This window comes from Sparus aurata, chromosome 10 (genome assembly GCF_900880675.1).
Source record: "Sparus aurata chromosome 10, fSpaAur1.1, whole genome shotgun sequence".
Classification (NCBI taxonomy): domain Eukaryota; kingdom Metazoa; phylum Chordata; class Actinopteri; order Spariformes; family Sparidae; genus Sparus; species Sparus aurata.
The window spans coordinates 7,602,475-7,630,125 of NC_044196.1; the positions used below are offsets into that span (position 1 = coordinate 7,602,475).

Below are 27,651 nucleotides of genomic sequence, written 5' to 3' on the forward strand. Positions count from 1 at the left end.
CAAAAAAGGTTGGAGATCCCAGCTGAAATAAACAAAAGGGGAAATCCCTGAACCAGTCACACATTGGGCTGTCACAACCAATTATCTCCTCTAAACTGGATTACCGTGATCTCCAAACTACACTACAAACAAACTAACAAAACAAAACCCCAGCTCTGAAAGACAGATGGTGGAAAAAGGCAAGAAGCAGACAAAGGGAAAAACATCACCTTCTAATGTGAGCTGGGCAGTGGCTCCAGAGAGTGAGACTTCCACTTAATCCTACTTGAATTCTGTCATCCAGAATAACACCTGTACAACTGTGTCTTCCTGGAAGATAAACACACAGACAAAGGAAGAGAAGGCAGCAGGGAGCAACAAAGGGAGAGAGCCAGAGAGAGAACAGGCAGAGGGAGAAAGAAAACAACCAGTACAGGCCCACATCAAACAGTCAAGTGAAAAGCGACACAAACAGATAAGACTCAAGTATAAGTAATAAAAGCAATTAAATGTCCGAGTATCAAAAGTCATTTAACAGATGATTGTTAATTGACTGATTATTGCCGGTTTTTTCTTTCTGATGATCAGAGTCCGTGTGTTTTCTCATTTGATTGTTAATAAGTAAGCTTATTGATGTCCCACAGATGCAGAGTGTAATCCACAACGTAACTAAAGTTAAAATAAATATAGTGGAGTATAAACATTTGCCTCCAAAATACGGAGTGGAAGTAAAAACTAGCAGAAAATAAAAATATTCAACAACCTCAAAACTGTACAAGTACTGTAAGTACAGTACTTGAGTGAATATAGTTTGTTACTGACTACAATCACCTTTCACAGCAGGTTTTAATATAGCAGAACTTTGTGTCAGTACAAATAATTTTCACCTGTTATTTATACTATTATATCTATTCCTGTGTAGTGAAAAACATTTTTATTTTTATACATTTTTCACCAGAAAGTCACACTGAGATTACTGTCATTTGCTGCAGTCATACAAAAAGAAAAGACAACATATAAAACATGATGTACAATCAGAAAAGACAGTGACCTCTTGAGAAAAACAAGAACATTGATGAAGATGAAGACATGAGATGAAGAAGATGCACCGCTGTACGTTAAACTACTCAGCTGGGTGTAAAGGAGTGTGACATTAACCATCTACAGCAGTAAAATGACACATACACATTAATGCAGCAGGAATATTAATCCACAAACATACAATATCAATTTACTGCACTATGAACTACTTTTTACATTAAGTACATTTTGCTGTTACTGATAGTTTGATGGTGGTATAACATATTCCTTATGTAGTATGTGGCTCGGTTTAGAGGTGAGCTGTCACTATGAAGTAAACGTTGATTGCACAGTGTAATTAAAGAATAATGAAAAACAGCAATTACATTGTTTACCTATAAACATTGCTTTCTTCTCAGATTACCAACTACTTTGTCTGTCTTTGATAGAAAATGATAACATATTTTTAGATATGGTCATAAGTGATGGGCAGATGAAGCGACATCTGGTGGCGTAAAGCAGCCATTAAAGACTGAGGCTGAATGTGTACAGTTCAAGAAACCTTTGTGTTGTTTATTAATTGATTATGTAGTGTAATATACACTTCCTCACACGGGGCACCATATGTAGTGTGTTGTGCACCATTAATTGGGAGTTTTAGGTTAAATTTAATAATAATGATCAATAATAATTCAGGATTATCGGGGATAACTATCAATTATGATAAATAATTTCAAGGCACCTTGAAGAAGGGAAAAGCTGGCCAGTTCACCAAATCAGTCTCAGGAAAAGGTACTAAACTGTTCGTAGTTCTGATTAATAATTAACATAATAACTACGACCAAAATTACCATAACAGCTAGTAATGGTCTGTCGCCCTGACCAATAGTAACCTAATGCTGAATTTGTACCTAGGTGTGAAGACTGGGGAATTCTGGGAAACTGAGTTCAGTTCAGAGTCCATTTTGAAATCCACAGTGAATGACTTTATCTGTGAGTCCCAACAGTAGGATTTGTTTAGAAATGCTGCATTAATATAGATGCTGTAGCACAATACATTACAGTAAAATGGACCTCACTATGTTCTAACAAGATAAGATATATAATGTTTTTGTTGACGTGAAACATTGTCACTGTGAGCTCAAGTTTTTCATTTAAATGTTTACCCTTATTTTTATTAAATTATTACCTGATATGAAGAATAATGTTACATATGACTATGTATTTCTAATATCCAGCGTGACATTTCTAAATTATTCTGCCTCCTTTCAGATCCACTGATGTGCCAACAGCATCGTTTAGCCGACAAACTCTCAACATTATCACGTTTGAAGCTTCAGACATCATCAGTTATTCTTCATACAATCTCTGGCAGAGCGAGTTGAAACAGTGACTGTGACTCACGGTTTCCGTATCATCTGCATGCAAGCATGCATTGTTGAGAGTTAATTTCCCTGGAGAGGACTTAGTTTCATAGTCTAAAGAAAACAAGTGATGCAAACTTGCTGTAATACATTTTGAATATGTTGTTTATATTACATAATTTAAAGATTTATGTTGTAATTCAATGAGACACATAATGTATTCTCCACCGAATTAATGTTAATGTTAATGATATCACAGCGTTAAAGAAAAACTCATCATCATCATACTGAAAATATTACAAACACTTAAATAATAATTCAAAAATATATTGATAATTGACCTCTGGGTAATGGGTCCACGTGTTACTTATGCTTGAGAGTAACAATAGCAAAAAATCATTATAGTTATCTATTTACTTGTCTACACAATTACCCATTGGCTGTTACAGTATCTAGGGTGGACCAAAGCACCTATCGTCTCTTTTTCGAGATAATAGCATGAAAAAAAGCCTCAGTGATCACTCTTATTTTTGCCATTTTTTCACCGTTCAATCATGGAATACTGTATTTTGGTTGCTGTGTAATTGAAATGGATCTGGTGGACAGTTCGGATTAAGATGGCAGTTTTTGTAGGCGTTTGATGCACTACTGAAACACAGATTTTTTGATTGCTTTACAGGTTTTTAAAACAAATTGATTTTACAGTGTAGAAAACCTACAACTCCAGTAGACACTGCTGATTACAGAAGGCAGGCCCTTATAAAGTCCATCAAGTGTGCTGTTTTAGAGGAGGCCTCTGATGAGAAAATATTTGAATGGAATAAAACCTCTTAAAATTTGGTCGCCATCAAACAAACAATAGTTGGGCTCAATTACTACTGTCACTGGTGTTTCCCATGTTCTTCAGTCTCAAAGTCTCAGGCTTGCTCGTTGTCCTTATGCCTCTTTTCCTTTCTTCTGTACCTAAACAGTACAAACAGATTATTAATCTTTCAAAATGGCTAATTTCTGTTATTAGCCTCATCAAGGCTAGATGAGTAAAACTACTTTCTCAAAGACCTCAATCTGGAGTGTTTTAACCATCAAAGTCCAGACCGTACACTATATAATATTAATGCTGGCTGATCAATCCCACCTGTCCGCTCTGGTGTTGGAGGCGCATGACTGCCGCTTGGCACCGGTTCTCCCTCACTGGTCAGCAGCTGCTCCTCAGGGGCTACAAGACAAAGTGTCTCACACTTAGGTGGTGTCACAACATACTATTTGCAAAGCACTTCATATCAACAGGTTATAAGCCTCAACACAACACAGTTCCTCATCTTGATTCCTCGACTAGTGCTTTGACGTTTTACTTTAATTACATCAAACGGACACTTTATTGACTTGGAAATGTATCTTATCTTATTCAATTCACGTTCAAGTTGAAACGGCTGCTCAGTATACAGCTGAATTTGTTTATTATTATGAATAAACCGTGTCACTGTTCAGACAAATGACACGGGAGTTATAATAGCATATTCGTTAAAGGATCCAGTAAAGGCATCACTTGTTTTACTCACCAGGATCACTTGGCTCTGGTGTAGTGTCTGTGGAAAAAAAATTTGTGTTATATTGTGTTATCATTACACATAAACAACTGATAAACAGTGTGAGTAAATAACACATGTTATGACTGAAAATTTTTACTCACCCTGATCTGTTTTTTGCTCTGTGTTTGAGAAAAAAATTCCCTGAAAAAGCAATTGTTATGATAACAGATGAACAAGTATTAGTTAATAATTCAATAAAAGTGTGCAAAATTGTGAAAAAAAAGCATACATTTATAACAATATAAGTGAACAGAGAAGAAACGTAAAACTTACTGGTATTTTGACAATAACAGTATATAATGGTAGCAATGACACAGACAGCAAGCAGAGAAAGGATACCACCAGCAAGACCAGCTATGATGACCGCTGAAAGTATAGAGGAAATTTGTCAAGATTTGTTCTTCACATCTATTCATTTAATCCACGAGACTGGAAGCCAGTTTGACAGAAGATTGAGGGTTTACATTTACATTTAGGGCATACATAAATAAATTTGTCACCAGAAAGAAACCACAACATATCCCCATCCATAAAGTAAAAAGAATAAATAGAAACAATTTTCAAGCCATCATAGCTGCTATTTATCAATTGATTAAAAAAGAACATTCACATAACACAAAATATAGATATGTCACAGATAAACAATTAAATGAAGCACTACACTGTCCCTAACTCATTTTGAGTAGTGTACCTTTACCCCCAAACTGCACTCATGTGTTTCAGAAAATGTATATAGTCCTAACTTGTTGTGTTGTCTCATTAAACTGCAGTTCACTTTTTAGCCCTTTATGCCACTCTGAGCAGAAGCTCTCTTTCGTCACATTTTCTGTCGTACCTGACTTAGGGACGGTGGTCTTTCGGTTGGAGAATCCCTACAAATAATGACTTCACCTGTTATCTCAGAACACACTGATAAAGGCAAAACTGTTCCAGCTGAACAAAACTCAAGTACTTACTGTTGTTCTTTGGTCGATCTGTCACTACAGGAAAAATGAGGGACAGAATGACAGAAAAACAAAGTTTTCTGAGTACAAAGTATAAAGGCAGAGATAAAACTATTGCCAGGTTTCTATTCAAATGTATTTCACATTTTGATCGAATAACCAGTAAAGGAGACATTCATGCACGTTTCCATCCACTGCTGTTATAGAAATATTAGGAGTTTGATCCAACTACTTTTCGTTTATTAAAACATGAATACACATTCAAAGCCGTGCTATCAGTAGGAGGAGGAAAGAGAGGACTTTTGAAATAAAGGTAGCTGAAATAAAGCTGGAAGCTTGCCAACTGTACATCTAACACATACTGTACCTTAGTTGTAACACTGTATGTTTCTCTCATTCAGGCTTGACTCCAGTATCCTTATAAAAAATGCTCTACATGAGCAGTTTTAGAACATTTTGAAATGATAAAGCATTTACTTACATTTGGGTGTCATGCTGGGGAATTGAACCACTTCTTCTTTCTCAACTGTTGACAAAAGGTGACAAAGTTACCCAGGAATATTTCATCATCATTCTGAAAATGTTTCAGAAGCATGAACTCAAGCTGACTGATGGTATCACCTGTGACACAGCTTGTCAATCAGTGCGTTGATTATAGTGGATGAATTGTGAAGTCATATCTAAGGTCCGTCCTATTTACTTTACATAATAAACTTATGGGATTTTATTTTATTGTTCCTTTTAGTCTCAGGTGTTGCCAGGCAGTTAGTGCTCGGGGAAAACGTTTTATTTTGAAAGCAAAACACATAAAAATAATGGGAAATATATATTAATGGTTGTTTTTGGGTTTTTTGGTAAGTGACTGTTGTATAAGCAGGATAATGCCCTTCAAGGAGTCCATGAAAAGATTTATAAATGACACAGTGATTGAACCATCCAACATGCAAATAGGTTAATCTGGGTTGTAAGAATTGACTTCCTGGTTATGCAGACGTTAAATGAATACTTAAACCTGTAACAATGATAAAGACAAAACTGTTACAAACTGTTGAACAAACTTAACTACTTACCAGATTTCTTTGGCGGCTCTGTCAGAGGAAAAAAGGCAGAAGTACACTGCATCATATACATATATATACATACATACACACATATATATATATATATATATATATATATATATATATATATATATATATATATATACATACATACACATATATATATATATATATATATATATATATATATATACATATATATATATATATATATATATATACATACATACATACATATATACATACATACATACATATACATATATATATATACATATACATATATATATATATATATATATATATATATATATATATGATAAATATACAGAAGATGAGATTGGTCTGAAAACATTTTAACAGTAGTTGTGTGATCAAGTAGTGTATGAGATACACTGCACTACTTACCAATAGTGAGTCGAATCTCGCAGGATCTTCGCCTTTTTCCAACCGAGCAGCTGTACGTTCCCTCATCAGCCTTGTTAGACTACCATCGCTCCCAAGAGACGCTCTGTTTTTGAATTTGTTTGCCTGATCAGTTTCAGAAAAATCTTTACTTCTGTAGACGAGGGCACGTTCTTTCTTGTTAAACTTCCATTCAAATTGTTCTATTGTCACATCTCGTTGAGGATGGAGGTGGCAGTCCAAAGTGACGTCCTCGCCTACTGTAGCTTCAACCTGGCTCTTTTGGCAAATTATATGGTGGGTTTCTTTAATGAGACACAACATAAATCTTTTCATCATTTTACCTCATCATAGTGCATTTCCCCTTTACAACAAAGTAAAAGAGCGAGATTTGGAGGATACCTGCATGAACATAATACAGTGTAGTAAAGACAACTATGTTTTACCTGCCTTCATTCTGTTTGGGATCTGATTAGTCTGTGGGGGGAAAAAAATTAAAGAAAAAATCAAAACATGTGAATCATCATACACAAATTGTTCAACTTTGGAAAATAAGATGTAAATTATCCTGGCACTTAATACAAAAACATGAATGTCGAGCACGTCAGTATATTAACCTCCAGCACCTCTAACTGGAACTCTTCTATTAGATTAGAAGAATATATTGCTGTTGGAGATGCTAAAGCTATGAGGTAGCTAGCTGCACAAAAATTAGAGAGAAAGTGCAGCCAAAATTTCTCATTGCTAACATGCTAGCTCAACTGCGTTGATTACTAATTATAGCCATGTTCACTGTTTATGTTCATCAGATAATATATGGTGTTTTCTTACCTGTGAGTGCAACCCTTGGTGAGTGAGACTTGAGGTAGTTGAATACAGTTTGTGATGACAATGACGTGCTAAAGTCACAACTCACAGCCTTTGAGCATGTCGCTAAGCAGCTATCTAACTCAGTAGCACAAAGCACACAGCCCCTGAGCTTAGTAAAAGAGCTGCTAAGGGAGCAACCCACCCTTGTAGTGGCTAACTATAGCACAAAGCACACAGTCCCTGACCCAAAGAACAAGTGAGCAGCAGTCGCGGCGACTGTCGTTCAGTCACTTTGTGAAAAGACTCCAGCAGATTTGAACTCACTGGTGTCTTCTCGTAAATTCGGGATTGAGTACAAAACATTCAGATGTGTCATTCCTTGTGAAAAGTGTCAGTTTCTTCGAGACATTATCGTCGGAAAATTTTTTTCCACATGATCATTTCCTCTTATCTGTCCTTTCTTCCCACTTGAGTGAAAATCCAGCGAGTCGTAAAGAACCAGTTTCATATCAGCTGAGCAGCAATTGATTAAATGTATATATCCACCAGAGTTTCAACAGACACATTTAGGAATTAACAAATTGTCAAGCTCACCTTTTTAACTGATTGGTTGATCGACACATTTTGAACTGACCACACAGAAGTTTTCTGTAAGACTGAATAGGGTTTACCTGCACGGTTCTGACAGAACCTACCTGTTAGGCGGACAGACAGATAGGACAGCAGCACCACAACATTTAACTTCATCCTCGTGTCTCAGGAACAGATCTGTGTCTGTCTCTACAGCTGATCAGGGTTCAGGGCGTTGTCAAAAACACGCTACAGTCTGGAAACTTTACTTCTGTTTCTCGGTGGAGCTCGGTGACGCAAGAAATTAATAAGTGCCAACAATAATAAGCTTTTATAACATGATTTGTTTTCTACGCTGATGAGCAAAATCTTGAATTCTAATCTGAACTCTTAGGGGGTTTCAGTTAAAGAAAACTGAACTTGATGAAAAAATATTTACTTTGTGGCTCAAAATTATGTAATAAAAACTTTTTAGATAAAAAGACAAAATTGTGAGATGAATGATCATAACTATGACATCACTAGTTCAAATAATGAGATAAAGTCAATATTGAGATAAAAGGTCATTTTTTTAGATTAAAAAATCTAAATTGTGCAGACACAAATATTATTATTTGACATAAAAAATCATTATAACGTCATGAATAGTCACAATTGTGAGATAACAAGTCTACATTTTGACAGACAAAGTAAGAAATTACATATAAGGTCATTACAAATGCATTGGCTGTTGGTAACACTGGGAACAGACAATATAAGACAACTAATGTCATACAGTCAATTCCTCTGGATTCTTTGTCATGACAGTCTGCTGCTGGATGAGGAACAGAAAAGAGGAAGAGATTGACCAGAGTTTCACTTTGTCCCTGTAAAAGAAGGTGACGAGGCATTGTTTATTCCTTCATCATCAGATTCATCCAAAACAGCTGACTGAGACATGATGGAGTTAATAAAGGAGCAGTTCACTCGCTATTATTAGTTGTAGTTGTAAAAGAAGAAGTAGTAATTGTACTATTATTGTTGTTGTGTGTATATATATATATTTGTATATATACATGTATATATTTGTGTATATATACATGTATATATTTCATATATGTAAGATTATGATGATTATTTGCAAATTAATCTGTTCTAAATGAATTAAAGGGATATTTTTAAAGATTTTAATACTCTTAACAACATGGGAGAGGACAAATATGCTTTATGCAAATATATGTTTATCATTATTGCAACAATCTAAAACAACAAATACCATTCAGAATATTCTCCAGAGTAACCTCAGAGGTACTGCATGCTCAAGAAAATATGCTGAGAGTGTAACATGATTAACTCAAGTCCAACAAGCAATAACAGACTTACCCATCGCTGTTGACAGTTTGTCACATGTAGAGTTGTCACGTGTCAAAAACATTCACAGCATTAACAGGAATTTCTGTTAATCAGTTATTATTGTGTTAATGTTGACAACCCTGATATATATCCTCATTACAAACCATGCACATAAAATGCCTAAATCACGCCATTATTACCCAACATGTGCAATAAACTGAGACACTATTATACTGAATAATTCTCTAATTAGAAATCAAATATCTTATTAGTTCATCAGGACAGTTAAGTGCTCTCAGTATAGAGAGAGCCAGAGGAGCTGGTGGAGGTTGGAAAGAAGGCAGGTGATGAAAGTGAAGACACAGAGAGGGACACTCCAGAGGGTGAGGAGGAAGAAAACATACAAGGACAGCCAGAGGGACAGCCAGAGGGACAACAAGTGGATCCATATGGATCAAGTACTGCACCATCAGGTTTGTGATGTAGAACAGGTGTTCTTGTTCAGGCCATTTGCAAAGCAGTGTCATTACAATTCATAGTACAGTGTGTCCATACAATGATACTTTCTGCCATCATTTATTTTTTGTGTCATTGATATGTGATTCTTATGTTTAAAAAATAAACAAATACTTGGCCTACATTTTAAAATACATGCATACAACAGTAAATTAAACGCATTGTTTTTAGTTTTTTTTCCCCCTGAGCTGATAACAGAAGGAGTGAGACATCTCACTTCCTGATCCCTGATGTTGTTTATAGTTGTGCCCTATGCTCATTGTGATTCTCTCCACAGATATCAGCAAGTCCAAGAACGATGTAGCAGTGCAGCCCAAGTTGAACATATTCCCAACCACTTTGATGGGGGACAGGAGACGGAGCTTTAAGCCAGACTGGTATGAGGGGGTCAGGGGGTCCTTTTGCAGCATTTTTCTACTGAATTGAATTTCTAATGTTTGATGGCCGTACCTCATTGTTTCAGTCGATGCACTCTTTATGTACAAAATAAACTTTTGTATGATTCTAATGTAAAGCAAAATGAAAGTATTTCATGTTTAAATATCATTTGTTTCCGTTTTTTAATATGCCCCTCTGATTAAACACTGGCCCAACCATGACCTCCCCAGTAAAGTTTGTCTAGAACCGGCACTGCCACACAGGCACCAGAATATAGCAAATCCAATGATAAAAGCCATAGCAATGAAAGCTGCAAGGCCAATTATAGCACCTGGAAAAAGAGAGGAAAGATTTCAACATTAGTTCTTCACTGTGGGCTCCTGGATAACATCCATCCATATAATTTCTACACCCACTTCTACTGTTTGTGGTCATAATGAAGATTTGGAGTGGCAGCCTGTCCCATTAAATCTGTTAAAAGCTCTTTCATAACACAACAGTATTATCATTAAGAACATCAACCTGAAATATCAGAACAATCAGCTGAGAAAATATGATCAGATATTCAGCCCTGTCATCACACTAAAGTGTTAGCATTGTAGGTTTCTGCAAACTACGGATGCGTTAAATTTGCATTTGCTGCTCGACACGTGTCAGCCAGTACTTCAGACAACCAGCCTGTCTGCTTTCTTGCCTGGAGACACTCCGGTACTGAAAAGCTGCACCAGAGGAATGATTTTACCCAAGAAGGGCAGCAGTCGGCTGGTCAGAATAGACTGCATCAGCTGAAGAGGGTGGTGTTGACTGGGGAAACTACAGGTCACAATCGCTGATATTTGCACCACCGCTAAGCCTTGAAAGGGATACTGGAAAAGGTGATCCTACCAAGCAGACCAATCTCATTTCTTGCAGTCGTTTCTAGGGAGGTCAGGCTACGATGTAAGATATGCATCTTTGCAGAGGACATACTTAACTCAACACAGTTAAACTGGTTATGGAGACATATCAGCACAGCCAAAAGTAGTGTGGAAAAACCCCAGTAGCCTACATGTGTCAGCTTTATTGAATTTATGGATAGTTTTTGATATTTCTGTTAACTTTTTTACAATGTTTATTAGGAACAACATGGTATCTAAGTTTAGTATTTTCAGTGCTGGATACATTTAGCAGCATGTACAGTTAACACAGGACTTTCTTAACTTACCATCACTCGCTGATCGTAGTTCTGTGGATAAACATGGAATAAAATATCAAAATATGTGATCAATTCTGACCCAAAGTTGGAGTAGATGTTGAGCTAATTTAAGCTTTATAAGTCAACATATTTACTTACGAGGATTATCATTCTGATTTTCTTTGTTTCCTTTCTCCCCTGGCTTTGCTGAAATATTGTGTTAAACTGTAATTGTGTACACTGTTCAAGAACTTATATACTTCTAGCATGTGACAAAAACATTAACATTTGAAAGTATAATTTTAGCTGTACTCACCAACGATGAGATTAAAGTAGCCTTTCTTGACCTGACCTTTCAGATTGGGAACAAAGCACATGTATTCTCCTGCATCCTGTTCCGTAACGTTGGTCAGCTTCAGTGAAATGTTTCCTCTGGTCATCTCATCTGGGAAGAGAGACGTTCTACCTCTGAAGCTCTCGTCCTGAGGAACTGGATCATCATCTCTATTTCGATAGACGTGCACAATAGTTTGATCACGTCTCCACTCCACCGTTTGGGTCTTCAAATCAAATTCAGGCTCCAGGTGGCATGGCAGAATGGCATCATCACCGATTGTAACATTAACTGGTTCATGTAAGGCAATCACATCAGACTGTCCTGGGGAAACAAAGATCGCAATCTGCGTCATTAAAACATTACGTAGCTATTTTGCCTTAACCCTCTGGACTCTATGCTGGCCATTTGTGTCCACCTCACTTCCTTTTTGTTGATCATTTTAGCTGTGTTAATGCATATGGAATGATATTTCCCAAGGGTCTGGATTTTTGGCTGATCTTTCAATTTTCAAAACCTGCTCTTTAAATATGTCAATATCATACTGTGTATCTACAATGGCTCTATCGTGGACACTTTTGGCCAATTGAAACCCATGAAAACCACATTTTTTAATTCCTTGTGATTTACAGTATAAAATCGTATAATTTAGGTAAAATGGCTTTCATTCTAAACTCAATAGTTGAAAATTTTAGTTTTTAATGTTTTTTACCAGATTGTGTCATTTGTCCATTTTTGGGCAAGGGAGCAATTTCAGTTAATATTCTTAGTTTCCACTAGGGGCGTATGATGGCTTCCTGCACTCCAATGGAGCAAATGAATGACACAATTTTGATATAGGTGTGATCCTAAGGATGTCAGGTAATGATGTGTGTTTGTGCATGAAAAAAAAATTAGTATTAGTAAGATAAAGTGACATAAATTACAGTGTATCATACCATACAAGTTTCAGTGAATTTCTCTTGGTACAGGTTATTGAGCTTTGAGTTTCCAAGGCAAACCTGGCTGTGATGCACAGGTTGAAAACACCTGTAACTTTGATCTTTTCATAAAAAAATGCCACACACGACTACACAATAGCTTTACATTCTCAAATAGCTGCTCTCCAAAAAAAAAGGATCACAGGTCATCTTGACCTCTGGCTTCTGGGGAAACAAAAACAAAGTCTGACACTGTTTATAAGTCTGTCCTGGAGTTTATGCAGGTCCAGTCAGTACTAATGCTATAAGTGAGCCTATCAGCTCCCAGATCCTTCTTTATCTGCAAGATGGTGAGAAGGTCATATGCCCTGACTGAAGCACTTGAGTACGTGATGGGCTCAGAGAGTAAAGATGGAGAGAAATCCTCTGCGGTTGAGGAGGAGAAATCTTCTACCCAAGATGAGGACACGTCCTCTCCTGAAGATGATGGGACACCTTCCTCAGAGGATGACAGCAACACCACTGATGACGACTTCCAGCCAGTGCCTGATTCCTCTTCCTCAGGGGAAGAGGACGGTACAGACACAGCGATGGAGGCCGATCAGCTGATGGCAGAGACAGAGGGGCTGGCGGGTGAGTGGATGTCTCGTCATGGGAAAATTATGTGGTTTCCCACTGCTGAAGAGACCCTGCACCACAATCCAGTATCCACTGGTTTCACCCCAGGGCCCACCCTGTATGCAGTTGCCCATATCAGCAACCTGAGGTCTGCCTTTGACCATTTTATTACAGAGGAGATCATTCAGCTGCTGTGCACCAACACAAACCTGCATGGGAGGCGAAGGTGTGAGGATTGGAAGAATGTGGATGAAGTGGAGATGAGAGTCTACATTGGGATTCTGATTCTGGCTGGCGTCTACCGCTCAAGACATGAAGCAACACATGGCATGTGGGATGCCAAGACAGGACGGGCCACGTTTTGTGCCACTCTGCCCCTCTACAGCTTCACTCAGATCAGCGCTAACATCTGCTTTGATGACAGGCTCTCCCACCCAGGACGCTTCAGGAATGATAAACTCGCTGCATTTCGCATCCTGTGGGAAAAGTGGGTTGCTTGCCTCCCCCTCTTATTTAATCCAGGGGTTGGTGTGTGTGTGTGTTGACGAGCAGCTTGTTGCATTCATAGGTCATTGTGGACTTCGACCAGTGGCGTGCACAGACCTTTTGAAAGGCAGGGGCGAAAGGCAAAAAAAGGGCACATACAGCACGTTCTTGCGACTGAAGAGGGCACATTAGCGCACATTTTGGCTCTGAAGAGGGCACTTTAGTGCCTGATTTTGTCACCCAAGAGGGAAGTTTATCATGTTTTAACCAGCCAAGGGGGCAGTTTGTTGTGTTTTGCCAACCAAGAGGGCACTTTAACGCACTTTTTGGCTCCCAAGAGGGCGCTTCAGCGCGCATTTTGGCTCCCAAGATGGCGCTTCAGCGCGCGTTTTGGCTCCCAAGATGGTGCTTCAGCGCGCATTTTGGCTCCCTAGAGGGCACTTTAGGCACCCAAGAGGGCACTTTAGTGTGCATTTTTCAACAGTTAGGCCACTGCCCACCCCCCCATGCACACCACTGACATCTACAATATATCCCCAACAAGCCCGCAAAGTATGGCATTAAAATCTGGTTCACCTGTGATGTGGCAACCTCCTATGCCTGGAGCATGGAGATTTACATGGGAAAACGACCCAGTTAAAATTCTGGAATTGATTAAAATTTTGGATTTCATGATCAGGACTGATGTCAAATTTTAAAAAAGGGGCAAATATTTTCAGTATATAGTGTTTGTATATAGCATTTTGTAAGCAAACAGGAGGTGGACACTTTTGGCCATGCATAAGCTAAGAGGGAGTTTTTATGTTTTTTCTGCCACTGCACAAACAACTAATGAAGCATAAAAATCATTGATACTGCTTATTATTGACAACCATTTAGCTGCAATGATGGTTAAAGAATAGTTCAGGTAGCATGTATTATTTTGTAAAAACATGCTGATTTAATGCTATTCTCCCTTATAAATCATCAGAATTATGTTATCTTATAGGCATTTAAAGGGTTAAAATTCTGAATTTGAATGAAATTTTAGTTTTCATGACCAGGACTGATGCAAATTTAAAAAACTGGGGAAAAAAAGTGGAATTATTTTTATATATGTATTAGTTTTATAGCATTTTAGAAATGTAAACATGAGGTGGACACTTTTGGCCATGAACAAGCTGAGAGGGAGTTTTTATGTTTTTCTGTCACTGCACAAAAAACTAATGAAGCATAAAAATCATTGATACTGCTTATTATTGACACACATTAAGCTGCAATCATGGTTAAAGAATAATTCACGTAGCATGTATTATTTTGTAAAAACATGCTGATTTAATGCTATTCTCCCTTACAACTCATCAGCATTATGTTATCTTATAGGCATTTAAAGCGTTAAAATTCAGAATTTGAATGAAATTTTAGTTTTCATGACAAGGACTGATGCAAATTTAAAAAACTGGTAAAAAAAAAATGGAATTTTTTAAATATATATATTAGTTTTATAGCATTTTGGAAATGTAAACAAGAGGTGGACACTTTTGGCCACGAACAAGCTGAGAGGGAGTTTTATCTACTTTGCCTTCCCTGCACAAAAATAACAATGCATAATAATCAATGTTGTTGTTAATCAGTTACATATCTCAGACTGTGTTATTGATAATACAAGATAAACCGGTAGCACTAAGAAGATAGGCAGTGATCATTTTTGTGGTAGTTTTCCAACAAGCGCATTGTGCAAACAAATTGGCATTTGAGGGGTTAAAAAATTAAAAATGAATACATTTTTTGTACTTATGACAAGAACTGATATTAATTAAACATTTTATGCAGTAAAAGCAGCAAAAAACATACAAAATTCCCAAAATTACAGACTCAATCTGTTGGTGGCCATTTTTGGCCACGAACAAGCTGAGAGGGTAGTAAAAATGAACAAAGCCAGAGGGTTAAAATAACAGCTCCTAAATCAAGTTGATGGTACAGTGTCTTGTAATCAGGTGAATGTGTCTCTGTCAGAAACCAAAACAGAGGTGAAGAGACTGAAGACCACATTGGCGGATAAAAAGAAAAGTGAAGGTGACCAAGCGAGAGACTCGTAGACTGACTTTTCATCGCTGGTGGCAGCTTCACTAAATAAAAGGCTGCAGATGACATCGAGCCGGAGTCATTGCTGTTGAGTTTGACTGGGGATCCCCGAGGACTTCTTGATATTAGGCATCATGATATGTGGGTCACAATGGATTACATCAAGATATGATGCATACCCAGATAGCAAAAGACATTAATTCAATTTTGGATTTTGGTCAGACTGGTTATTTTTGGTTGAGGTTGAAAAGCTATGTTGATGCAATGTTTAATCACAGTTAACATTTCAACGTTTGAAAAACTGTTGTTGAATCAATGTACCGTATAGATGATGATTTTTCAATGTCGAAATGCCTACAATTAATCAACATCGTTTCAATAGCCCCATTCACACTGGCTTTTGGGTGGCTTTAGTACACCAATTCCGCCTCCGTCTCAATGTGAATCTATCGGAGGCGGCAAGGGGTGAAATTTCACTCCGGCCCTGATCCGCCTCTGTAGGTAGTATTAGGGCTGTATTATTGGAAAACCGAACTAGTGTGAACGGTGTGGCTGCAGATTTTTGTTCCAACCAGTCAAGAGCACACAGCTTGAACAATCAAGTTTCTGAAGACTGAGATCAGTTGATTAAATGGTTCAGGTCTGGTGTGCTGCTGCTTGGTTGAAGAGAAAACCTGCAGCCACACCGGCCCTTTGTGGAATAGTTTGGACATGCCTGCTTTAAAGCTACTGTGCTCTTATGTTCAGTTCATATTGAACTGGGGTCCTATTTGCAATGTTTGTGTCCCCTGGATTTTTTAGGGCAAAGGTAGCCAGATAATTCATGAAGATGTTTGTTCATGTCGAACTGTGGTCCTATTTCTGAAGGACAATTGCCATGTTTGTTTCCCCTGGAGTTTTAGGGCAAATAGATAATTCTCCACCTAAGCTAGGCAGGAAACCTGATGAAAGATGAAAAGATGTGTGCTAAAAAAAAAAAGTACAAAAGCGTAATTGCTTTTGAATGTTTAATAAATAACTTATTGAATAATGGTCTGTTTCGTTAGGGGTTTTTTTTGTTTTTCATAGAGCATGCAGTAAAGCAGCTGTTCTCAACCTTGATTTCTTAAAAAGAATTGAAATAATCTAATGGGGGTTTTAATGAGGCATATAAAAAACATAGTTTAACTGCCACAAATAATGATAATAATGATTTGTTATATATATTATTTTTATACTGTTTATTTTCATGGATAATTATTTTTATTTGTCTAAGAATGAGTAGGAACTTATTTTCAACCTGAGTTGCAAGTGGGGCGAATTTGATCGCGACACGTCACTCAGGAAGAAAAGAGTGAACAAGAAAGTTATGAAGCAGGAGAAGTGTGCAAGCCTCCGAAAATAAGTTTGAACCTTAAGTTTGCAGAGATATTTACTGCTCAAAAGATTTCTGAAGTGGACTCATTCCCTCTCTGTGTGTGCAGCCAGCGAGGTACGTTTATTTCTGTCACGTTGTATCTGCAGCCCAAACACACCTCGTCCCCTGCCCACCAGCCAGGTAACAGAGAAATGAATGGAGTTGAGTGTGTTGTTTGCCCCCTAAGCCTCAGTTGCCAAGCTATAACTTGCATTTATTTGTCTCTGTTGTGAAGTAGCCTGTCTCAGTGCCACACAGCTGGGCATAAATTAGCCGACTGCTCACCTGCTTAACAAGCTAGACGCTACCCAAAATAAATAATAGATATGACGTGATGATGACCACCGGTAGAGTTTGTCATTGTTATCCTACAGCATGTGAATCTATCAGTATACTTACTTAAGATGAATATTTAGTAAATTATTGTGTAGGTTCACATTAGGCTGCATAATTAACACTTACAGTAATGTATCTGCTAAATGACAAACAGGCAATTCCCAATTGCCTGCAGAAAAAGTAGCCCTGTGCCTTGTTGAAATATAACCAAACAGTCTTATTCATATTGTTGGTCTCTTTTTATTTACCAATTGCAGCATAATGCCTAGAAAGGAGAGGATAAGAAAGGAAATAGAAAGGGAGCTACAGCAGGCAGCCCAGGGGAGCAGCTCTCTGCTCTCCTGGATAAAAGCATCCACCAGCAGCAAGGAGGAAGAGGAAGATGAAGATGAAAGGTCAGTGTAGAAGCCATTTCAAACTTATTTGAAGAGTTTATATTTAAGTCAGCAAATTAAGGCTTTAGTTTAAATGATTAATCATAAAGATAAATCTTGTTTAAATGTATTAATTTTAATATAAGTAAGTGGGTCGTTTATGTTAATTCATAGATTTATCTATACCTGTCTGGAAGATGTTAGGCGATGGGTGGAGTCTTAGTTATACAGGTAAGCGAGCGCAGGTGTGCAGCGCAGCCTTTGGCTTTGTTCAGGTTGAGACGAGCCGGACGCATAATGTTTTTTGACCGTGAAACGAAGAACGTGAACCACGGGATAAGTTTTTCTTGTGTTGATGTTAAATTATGGAATCCTCATCTGCCAAAATAAATGGGACATCAACTGCAGACCTGTGAGTAATGGAGTTATTTAATGAATGAAAGTGGACACGCGTCAGATCACCAGTCAAGCTCGTATCATTCAGGTGGCTTTTAAAACACTGGAAGAGGAATCTGCCACTACAGTCAGAGTCAAGAGTCATGTTCACTGTTTAGGGCATTTTAAAGCTCAGATTTTAAAGTTGAACTGTTCCTCTAATTTTACTGAAATATCTTAAAAGCTGTCTACATTTTATTTTAACTACACAAAGTGGTTTGACTGTACTAAATTAGGCATTAAGCTATTTTAGCTAATTATATTATTTTGTACCAACAAGTTATTTCTATGTTACAAGACTTGCAGTAATCTTGTATTTACCTTAATAGGCTATATTCAACCTTAAAAAATAGGCTATTACTAAAACTATTATTATTCTATTCTAGGCAGCTACAGCAGGGAAGCAGTAGGCTTATTTTTTAAATCTCACACTGCTATAATAAGGCAGCCGTCAGTTCTACATGCCGCATGAAGTGCCCTTATTTTTCACTGAGCACCTGCCCCCCAAAATGTCTATGCACGCCACTGTGTATAATAAAGTGCTTCTGTCTCCTGTTTGTTCTTCAGTTTTACTTGCAGCTCAAACACAGCTGATTGGTTCACATCAACCAATCGTAGCTCTGGTTGGTGATGATGTTCTTCTTCCATGTCACCTTGAACCTGCAGTCAGTGCCACTTATGAAACAGTGGTGTGGTCCAAAGCAGGTTTGGAGCCAAAGTATGTCCATTATCACCAAGATGGACGGCAGAAACAAGATCCATCGTATTATTTACGCACAAGACTGTTTCTGGATGAACCGCCGTGTGGAAACGTCTCCATGAAAACATTTACTGTGAAACTGTCTGATGCTGGAACCTACAAATGTTCTCTCCCTGCAATGAAGAAGGATGCTGATGTGGAACTTATTGTTGGTACGTCAAAAAGATAGAATGGGATCATTCTGTGGGAACACAAACTGTTTACTGATGCTTCATCAGGAAGTCTAACTGTGATCTTTGTTTCCCCAGGACAGTCTGATGTGATTGGCTCAGACCAACCAGTTAAAGTACTGGTCAGTGATGACATCATCCTGCCATGTCACCTGGAGCCTCCACTGGATGTAACAACACTATCAGTGGAGTGGAGACGTGGTCCAGCCCTGGTCCACGTCTATAGAAACAGGAGGGATGATCCAGTTTCTCAGGACCAGAACTTCAAAGGTAGAACTTCTCTCTTCCAAGATGAGATGACCAGAGGAAACATTTCTCTAAAACTGACCGACGTCACTGAGTAGGATGCAGGAAATACACCTGCTCTGTTCCCAAACTGCACAGAAGCTTCGTTACACTCGTTGTTGGTGAGTACAGATAAACTGAAGCAATTTGAAATGAAATAAGAGAAAATATAAAAATGTGAAAATATAAAGTGTGTAAGATTGAGTGGCAACTGAACACACCTTGTCTCACAACTCCAGCACCAGAATGAATATCGTCAAAGTGTTTTCTATAAAACCACACATATGTTCAAACATTGTGTTTTTATCAATGTCATTAGTTCAGGTTACATTTTCAGTGTTTCTCTTGCATATGTTCGGGTTCAGTTAGGGTTCAGAAAACATCTTGTTTTGGCTTTAAATACCTGTTTCGGTCGACACAAACAAGCTGTAGATGGCCTGATTTACCATAAAGTTACAGAAGTGGATTAGGTCTTATGTAAAAAAAAAAAAGAAAAAGAAATTAGACATTTCTAACAAGAAGTAGACATTTCTAACAAGAAGTTGGAATTCTGAGTTTAAAGTCTTTCCTCAACACAAACTCTTCCTGGCCATGATGTTTTCACACATTTTAACACCTTTTTTCATTTCCATCCACAGAGCCACCACCAGCCCGTGGTAAGTGTTTACTACAGATATCATCAGTGTGTCATTCAACAGGTGAATCGTTCAGTAGTCAGGTGTTAAAGCACCATCTGCTGGACAGCTGTTGACTCTGTTCAGGAATTATTATTATTAGTTCATTATTTTTCTAGCCTCCAGTCAAATTAAAATACTCTTTTACTTGGAGACTTGTGGTGATCAGGTTTTTTAGAGAACAATCTGCCTCCTAATGTCAGAGGAGCATTTCAGGGCTTTGACAGGTTCATCGGGACCGACTCTAAATTTATGCTTTATTCCTGAACAGATGATTCATATTCGAAGATGGATGGATGTTACCTTTGAAGCCGAAATTGAAGACCAAATCCTGACTTGTTTCTCTGTTCTTTCAGGTTTTTACTCCACTTTTATAGTTGTGATTGCTGTCATTACTGTGAGTGCCCTTGTTATTTCCCTCGTCATTTTTAAAGGCGCATTTCTGAAGAACAGAAAGATCATTAAGTCACACATTTCTCCTCTCTTTATTTCCCCTGTTTGTCTTAAAACACTGCTGCAACTGATAACATTTAAAACAACATTATATAGTGATAAATATTTATTATTTTTATTTGAACATCACTGTCATAAAAACAAATCCCAGCCTTCTATAAGTGTTCGACAGATGAAAAGTAATGTTTAGTACAATGTTATGTCTTGGAGTAAACGTGCATGCTCAGACTGTCGAGGTTGTACAATCTCTAAAACTCTGAGCTAACACAGCCTGAAACAGAAACAATAACTTCAGGCAGCAACATGCTAACAACTAACGCTCTGTCAAAATGGACTTTTGATCAAAAACCGGCTTCATCAGACATTAGACATGTGAGAAATAACTTTTAATGACTTTTTTTGTTTTAACACAGGAGAAAAACAAACGTCTGATCACAGTGCAGTCGGTGATGATGAAGCGAAACAGTTCGTGAAGCCTCCCTGGACTGACAACAGCACCACTAACAAGCTGACCACAGAGATGGCTGAGGTCAAGACAGAGCTTCATGAGAAAGAGAAGAAGATCCTCCAACAACAGAACATCAGCATGAGGCGTATCCACAGCAGCCCTGCCATTTTGGATATCAGGCTCTCTACAGGTCTCTGTTGCCATGACCAGTCTACTCCAACCAACAGCAGTCCAACATCTGACAACTTCCTCCAGAACAAGGATCCAAACAGTGGCAGGCTGAAGTGTCGTCATTTATCAGAGCCGACTAACAACCACTTTGCAGCTCTGGCATTTTTTCAATGAAGATCAAACAACACTTGATGAAAAGATCATTCTAAATATTATACTCCATTCCACACCCTGCACACTGGACCATTAATGTTCAGTAGTTGAGTAAATATTCTAAGTTACTTTCGGTCTTTTCAGCTCTGCACTCTTTACTGGCTTCATAGACACTTTGATTGATGGGAGGCGACAATAAGAAGTACTTAGGCTCATTATTTGTAGGTGGCATCCTCTGAATTTACACTTTAATTTCCTACACCAACATGAATGTCTTTACTATTTAATTTCTGCATTTATTTATTGTTATTTTGTGTCACTTAAGAAAATGGTGTTTTTGCTCCATTTCATATAAATATTACCTGAAAAAACAACACCGAAATGTATTACAGTTTTCAAGTTACTGTTGTAAAAACAAAGCAACTTATTTAAACCAGTAGACTCAGTCTCATCTGTGATACTGAGTGACCAAACTGTTTAATTATGTGAGAACTCACACAGATGACAAACTGAGTTTTTTTGGTTTTATATGTAAGAGAGTCGGTCAGAGACTGTTTTAATCAGGAAACTGAAGAGAGTTAGAGTCAGTGTTGACCTCTTTAGAATATGTTCAACAAAACCACACAAGTTTCCAATCACACTGTAAAATACGAGCTGATTGAATGAAGCTAAACCTGTGAAAGTGAACAGTCCTGCTTGGTTCTCACATTACTCCTTTTTACTGACGTCATGTCATTCTGTAATATTTTCAGTTAAAATTGTTCTTATTTTAAATAGTGAGAACTGTTGTTCTGTTTGTGAGTTTGACAATGTCCTGTGTTTGTTTCAACTTCTGATGTATCATGTATCTTTAGAAATGTATTAGTTTTTAGTTTTTTTAATTAAAGACTGACAAAAGTCAGAATTCTGAGAAAGTGAAGTCAATAGGTTACAAATGTAAATACCATTTTTCTTTATTCTATCATGAGACTGTGCAATCAACGTTTACCTCATGATGACATCTTACCTCTGAACCAGCTGCGTGCTACATAACGAATATGTTATACCGTCATCAAACTGATGATCCACGGTGCTACAATTCAACAAGGATAGAGAGGAGCACTAAAACACAGAACTTTAATACCAGAGTAAACACACATTAATGTTGTCCTCTGATTGTAAAGTTATGTTGACTTGTATGAACACTTGTGTTGAATGGTTTGTCCAAGTTGTGACGTTTCTGTAAACGCAGCAGCTGTGAATGCAGAACAAAGTTCATAAAGTATTTATCCATCCCTCATCTGAAGCAGTGTAATATTTCCTCTGCTGTAAAACTGACAAAAAATAAAAATAGATTTATTGTTCCAATGTGTTTCAAAAATGTTTCTCAGTCACTACAATGATCCGAGGCTTGTAGGAGTTTCACTTGGTCTGTCAACTGTTCTGTCTGTTGTGACAGCTTTTGATGTGTTCTGTCTGTCCTCATGATGGCGCTGTGCACTATGAGAAACTTTCTGCTGATTCACAGAGGAAACTGCAGTGGAGCAGGAAGTATTCAGATCTTTTAAAGTTAAAGTGGCAACACAGCACTGAAAATAATCTGTCACAATTATTATATGTAAAATGTGTCATGTCAAAATGTTAAGTTCTTTGTTAAATTTGTTGTGAATGGTGAAATCAGTTCAAACAGCTGCTGGAAGATAAGAAACACTTGTGACAGGACGCACAAAAACACACAAAAAACAGGCTTTTACAGCAATGGCACGACAAACAGACACATTTTACAATTTCCAAAAAGGCATCAGGTATTTAAACTTTGCCATAGCCATTCCACAAAGTTTTTGTAAGTTTCACCTCATGATGTTGTGATGGGGAAACCAGTGTTTCCTCATGTTAATTAGGCTGCTGGCTCTTGAACACACCCAGGTGTTGGAGTGGTTCCCTCACTGTTGGTAGTGTTAAAGTTCACCGGGACACAGTTTGCAGTGATTGGAATGATTGGCGATTGCCGTGAGCACGTGTGGTGGGTAAGTTGTTGCACTCCTGGAACACATCCTACAGTAGGCTGCCTCCCTTTAGCTGGCTTCTGTCCACTCTCTTTTGTTGTTTTTGGAATGTGTTTCAAAGGGATACAATTTTACTGTGTTTACAAAAGAATACTTAAATGAAGTTGTTATATTTTCATAACTGGATTAATTTTCCGTGAGTTATTAACCCCCTTTTCCACAGATATTTTCATTTATTCATTATTTCACTTCAATTTATAAATGCTCTTTACTTTGGAACCACGTCTCTGTCTTATCTCAGTTAAACGAACTTGTGCTGTCCAGTATGTAATTGAGGTCTTGTCAGATTTCCATAAGATATTTCCTGGGGTGAAATTCTGCAGGTGACGTTATCAGTAAGTCAGATTTTGGTGGCCTCCCACCTACAATCTCACCTCGCCACAATGTGACAACTCTTAAAGGGATATTTGTGAATTCACTTAATTACTTGGGCCATGTCCATGACAAACACAGGAAATGTGAGAGTATGGTACGTAGCTCATCAAGAAAACCTTTAACTCTTTTAACCTGATTTTAAACTGATGTAACAGGAATACTTTCTACCTTGAATAAGGAATAGTTATTGGTTGTAGTTAATGGTTGTTGTTATTGGAGCTCAGATCCCACTGACTCTGACATACCCTCTCTGCACAAGAACATTGTTTCCATGTTTACATACCTGTATTGAAATGTCCCATGACATGACAGAGTAAACACTCTTATCAGTGAAACATGCAGATTCTTCATCGGTCAGTATTTTCCCTCACAGTACCTCAAAATAGTATTATAATAAGATGGTTCTGTTTCAAAGAAATAAAATCAAAGATTTCACCAACATGTCAGGACACACTGTGTAGCTGCATCAGGTCAACTCTTTGTTATCAGATCCTCCTCAGTCTGTTATTGGACACCTCTGTTTTTTCAGTTTTCTGTTCTGTGTTTAAACTGTCAGCTCTCTTCACAGATACAGCAGCTTTGAGGAGAAACATCTGATAGAAATGAATCTCAACAACCGAACTGAAAGCAACAAAACAAAACACAACTTTCACTTCAGCCAGAGTTAAAAGTATCCAAAAGTCATGACTGAGTAGAAGTAAATATATCAAATTGAAATAATATTTTTGTAATGTTAAGGACCCTCTTACAGAAATGCTAGCAGAGAGGGTGTGATGTATTTAAAAGGATGCTCAGTCATCAGATGGAACAATAGTGGAACCAAAGTTTTATTTTGAAATCAAAGAAACAAACAAGTAAAAAGTAGCAGAAAATAAAAATACTTGTGTGAAGTACAGTAGTGGGTAAAATGTACTTAGTTACTGGATACAATCACCTTTCACAGCAGGTTTTAATGTGACACAACTTTGTGTCAGAACAAATCTTTTACTTTTATGATAACTTTTCCTGTCCAGTGAAAAATATTCATTTTTATACATTTTTCACCAGAAAGTCACACTGAGATTACAATCAATTGCTGCAGTCATACAAAAAGAAAACACAACATATAAAACATGATAAACAATGATAAAAGACAGTGACCACATGAGAAACAAAACAACATTCCTGATGATGCCCTTAAGTTTACAATCAGAGAACATACATCCAGCTTTATTGTTTACTCTGTGTTTGATGCACAGAGAAGTGCTTTATTCTAACCTTGTTGAATCATTATGAAGTAAACTTTGATTGTACAATCTCATGACAGAATAAAGAAAAATTGCATTTACATTTGTTACCTATAAACCTCACTTTCTTTCTTAGGTTACCAATTTTTTTGTCTGTCTTTGATCAAAAATTATACATTTCTTAAGAGACATGATTTTAAGTGATGGGCAGATGAAGCAACATCTGCTGGCTTTAAAACATAAAGCAGCCATTAACACTGAGACTGAACGTGTACAGTCCAAGAAACCTTTGTGTTAATTATGGAGCAGATCTATTTGTTTAGAAATGCTGAATTTATGAGATTGTTTACTGGATAACAACATAATTATGACACAATAACAGTAAATTTAACACCATATACCTCACAAACATAACAACACTGTGTGGGTCGGTGGTGGTGAGATTATTTCTCAGGAGTGTAAACAAACACAGGACATTCTGTCAATTTCAAAATCACAAACAGAACAACAGTTCTCACTATTTAAAATACAGTCGGTAAGATTTTAAATGAAACTATTTCAAAATGACACAAAAATCTGTGAAAAAGAAGAAAAATGTTAGAATACTGCAAAACAGGTAAGCAAGCAGGGACTGTTCACTTTAACAGGTTTAGTTTCATTCAATCAGCTCGTGTTTTGAAGTGTGATCGGAAACTTGTGTGGTTTTGTTGAACATATTATAAAGAGGTCAACACTGACTCTAAACCTCTCCAGTTTCCTGATTAAAACAGTCTCTGACTGACTCTCTTACATATAAAACCAAAAAAAACTCAGTTTGTCATCTGTGTGAGTTCTCACATAATCAAACAGTTTGATCACTCAGTATCACTGATGAGACTGGGTTTGCTGGTTTAAATAAGTTCCTTTGTTTTTCTAACATTAACTTGGAAACTTTAATACATTTCGGTGTTGTTTTCTAAGATAATATTTATATGAAATGGAGCAAAATAAAAACAAAAAATATAGAAACTGAACAGTAAAGACATTCATGTTGATCTAGGAAATTAAAGCATAAATTCAGAGAATGCCACCCAGAAATAATGAGCTTTTAAGTACTTCTTATTGTCACTGCTCATCAAATTGTCTATATAGCCAGTAAAGAGTGCAGGAGTAGAAAGACATAAAGGAACTTAGAATATTACTCAACAACTGAACTGAACTCCAGGTCCAGTGTGCAGGGTGTGAAATGTCGACGCCTAAGCCTGCCATCGTTTGGATCCTTGCTCTAGAGGAATTTTCCAGATGTTGGACTGCTGTTAGTTGAGGCTGCAGTGGACTGGTCATAGTGCCATAGTGAGACCACTGACAGTGTAAATGGCAGGGCTGCTATGGAAACATGTTGATGTTTCTGTTGTAGCAGGATCTTCTCCTCTTTTCTCATGAAGCTTGACTTGACCCTCAGGAACTGTTTCTCTTCATCATCACTCACAAGACATTTTTAGAGGACTGCCTGGTCTTTCTACTGTGTAAAAACAACCAAAGTGCTGTTATTTCTCACAGTAATGCCTGATAGAGCCAGTTTTTGATCAAAACATTTATTAACAATACATTGATCAAAAGTCCATTTAGACAGAGTGTTAGCTGTTAGCATGTTGCTGCCTGAAGTTATTGACTCTGTTTCAGAGAGTGTTAGAGTTTTATATAACCTCGACAGTCTGAGCACTGTACACTGTACTTAATGTAACGTTACATCTGATAAATTGTTAAAGAAAGCTGGGATTTGTTTTCATGACTGTGGTGTCCAAATAAGAAATATATATATGTATCTCTATATAATAATATATATAATGTTTAAATGTTATCAGATGCAGCAGTGTTTTAAGACAGACGGGAAATAAAAAGAGGAGAAATTTGTGACTTACCGATCTTTTTGTTCTTCAGACATGCGCCAATAACAACAAGTACAATCACAGCAATGGCAGCAATGATAATTATAAAAGTGGCGTAAAAACCTGAAGAACAGAGAAACAAGTCAGGATTTGTTCTTCACTTTGGGCTTCAAAGATAACATTCATCCATTTTCAAATATGGATCATCTGTTCAGGAATAAAGAACTTACTTTAAGAGGCAGACTGTTTTCACGTGATAACAGTATTTTGATTTGACTGGCATTTAATAGTGCCAGTTTAATAGTGAACTGATTCGTGAACAGGGTCAACAGCCGTCCAGCAGATGTTGCTTTTACACCTGACTGCTGAAGAATTCACCTGTTTAATGACACACTGATGATATCTGTGTACAGGAAACACATCACTGTATCTACTTACCACGTTCACGGCCTGGTTGTGGCTCTGTGGATGAAAAATGAAATGAAATGTTAAAATGTGTGAGATAACATCAGAGCCAACAAGAAGAGTTTCTGTTGAGGAAACAAAAAAAATTATCTTAAAGGTCCATTGTGCAGGATTTAGTGCCAGAAAGAAACAGAGAGACTTTAATCTCAGAATTCCAACTTTTTGTTAGAGTGTCTCAATTCCTATTTTTTTTTTTTTTTTTTTTACATAAGGCCTAATCATCTTCTGTAAGTTTATGGTAAGTCAGGCCATCTGCAGCTTGTTTGTGGCAACCAAAACAGGTATTTTTCGTTTTCTGAACCCTGACTGAACCCAAACATATGCAGAGTTTTAACAACAGAAACATTGAAAATGTAATGTAATATTTTCTCTCATTTCATTTCAATATGCTTCAGTTTATCTGCACTCACCAACAATGAGTGTAACATAGCTTCTTTGCAGTTTGGGAACAGA

General features: G+C 37.4%; 2 protein-coding genes across 6 annotated transcripts in view; one reads left to right on the top strand and one right to left on the bottom strand.

Annotated features, from left to right (window-relative positions):
• LOC115589817 (myelin-oligodendrocyte glycoprotein-like) overlaps nucleotides 1-27,651 on the bottom strand; it is a 125,485-nt gene that overhangs the window by 42,166 nt on the left and 55,668 nt on the right. The gene's annotated exons all lie outside the window — the stretch shown is intronic.
• LOC115589854 (myelin-oligodendrocyte glycoprotein-like) lies at nucleotides 16,825-21,628 on the top strand. 5 transcript variants are annotated; one of them, XR_003985601.1, is made up of 7 exons: nucleotides 16,825-17,035; nucleotides 17,554-17,691; nucleotides 18,673-19,017; nucleotides 19,114-19,442; nucleotides 19,959-19,976; nucleotides 20,266-20,350; nucleotides 20,861-21,628. XR_003985601.1 is itself a non-coding variant. In XM_030431039.1 (5 exons), exons 1-3 carry the CDS (start codon nucleotides 17,679-17,681, stop codon nucleotides 19,377-19,379), a joined length of 624 nt encoding a protein of 207 aa, XP_030286899.1. In that variant the 5' UTR covers nucleotides 17,437-17,678; the 3' UTR covers nucleotides 19,380-19,442; nucleotides 19,959-19,976; nucleotides 20,266-21,628. The 5 variants fall into 5 exon arrangements, 2 of the variants coding, with proteins under 2 accessions (XP_030286899.1, XP_030286898.1); XR_003985600.1 differs by having other exon boundaries at nucleotides 16,829-17,035; nucleotides 20,266-21,628; XR_003985602.1 differs by lacking the exon at nucleotides 20,266-20,350 and having other exon boundaries at nucleotides 16,829-17,035; nucleotides 20,351-21,628.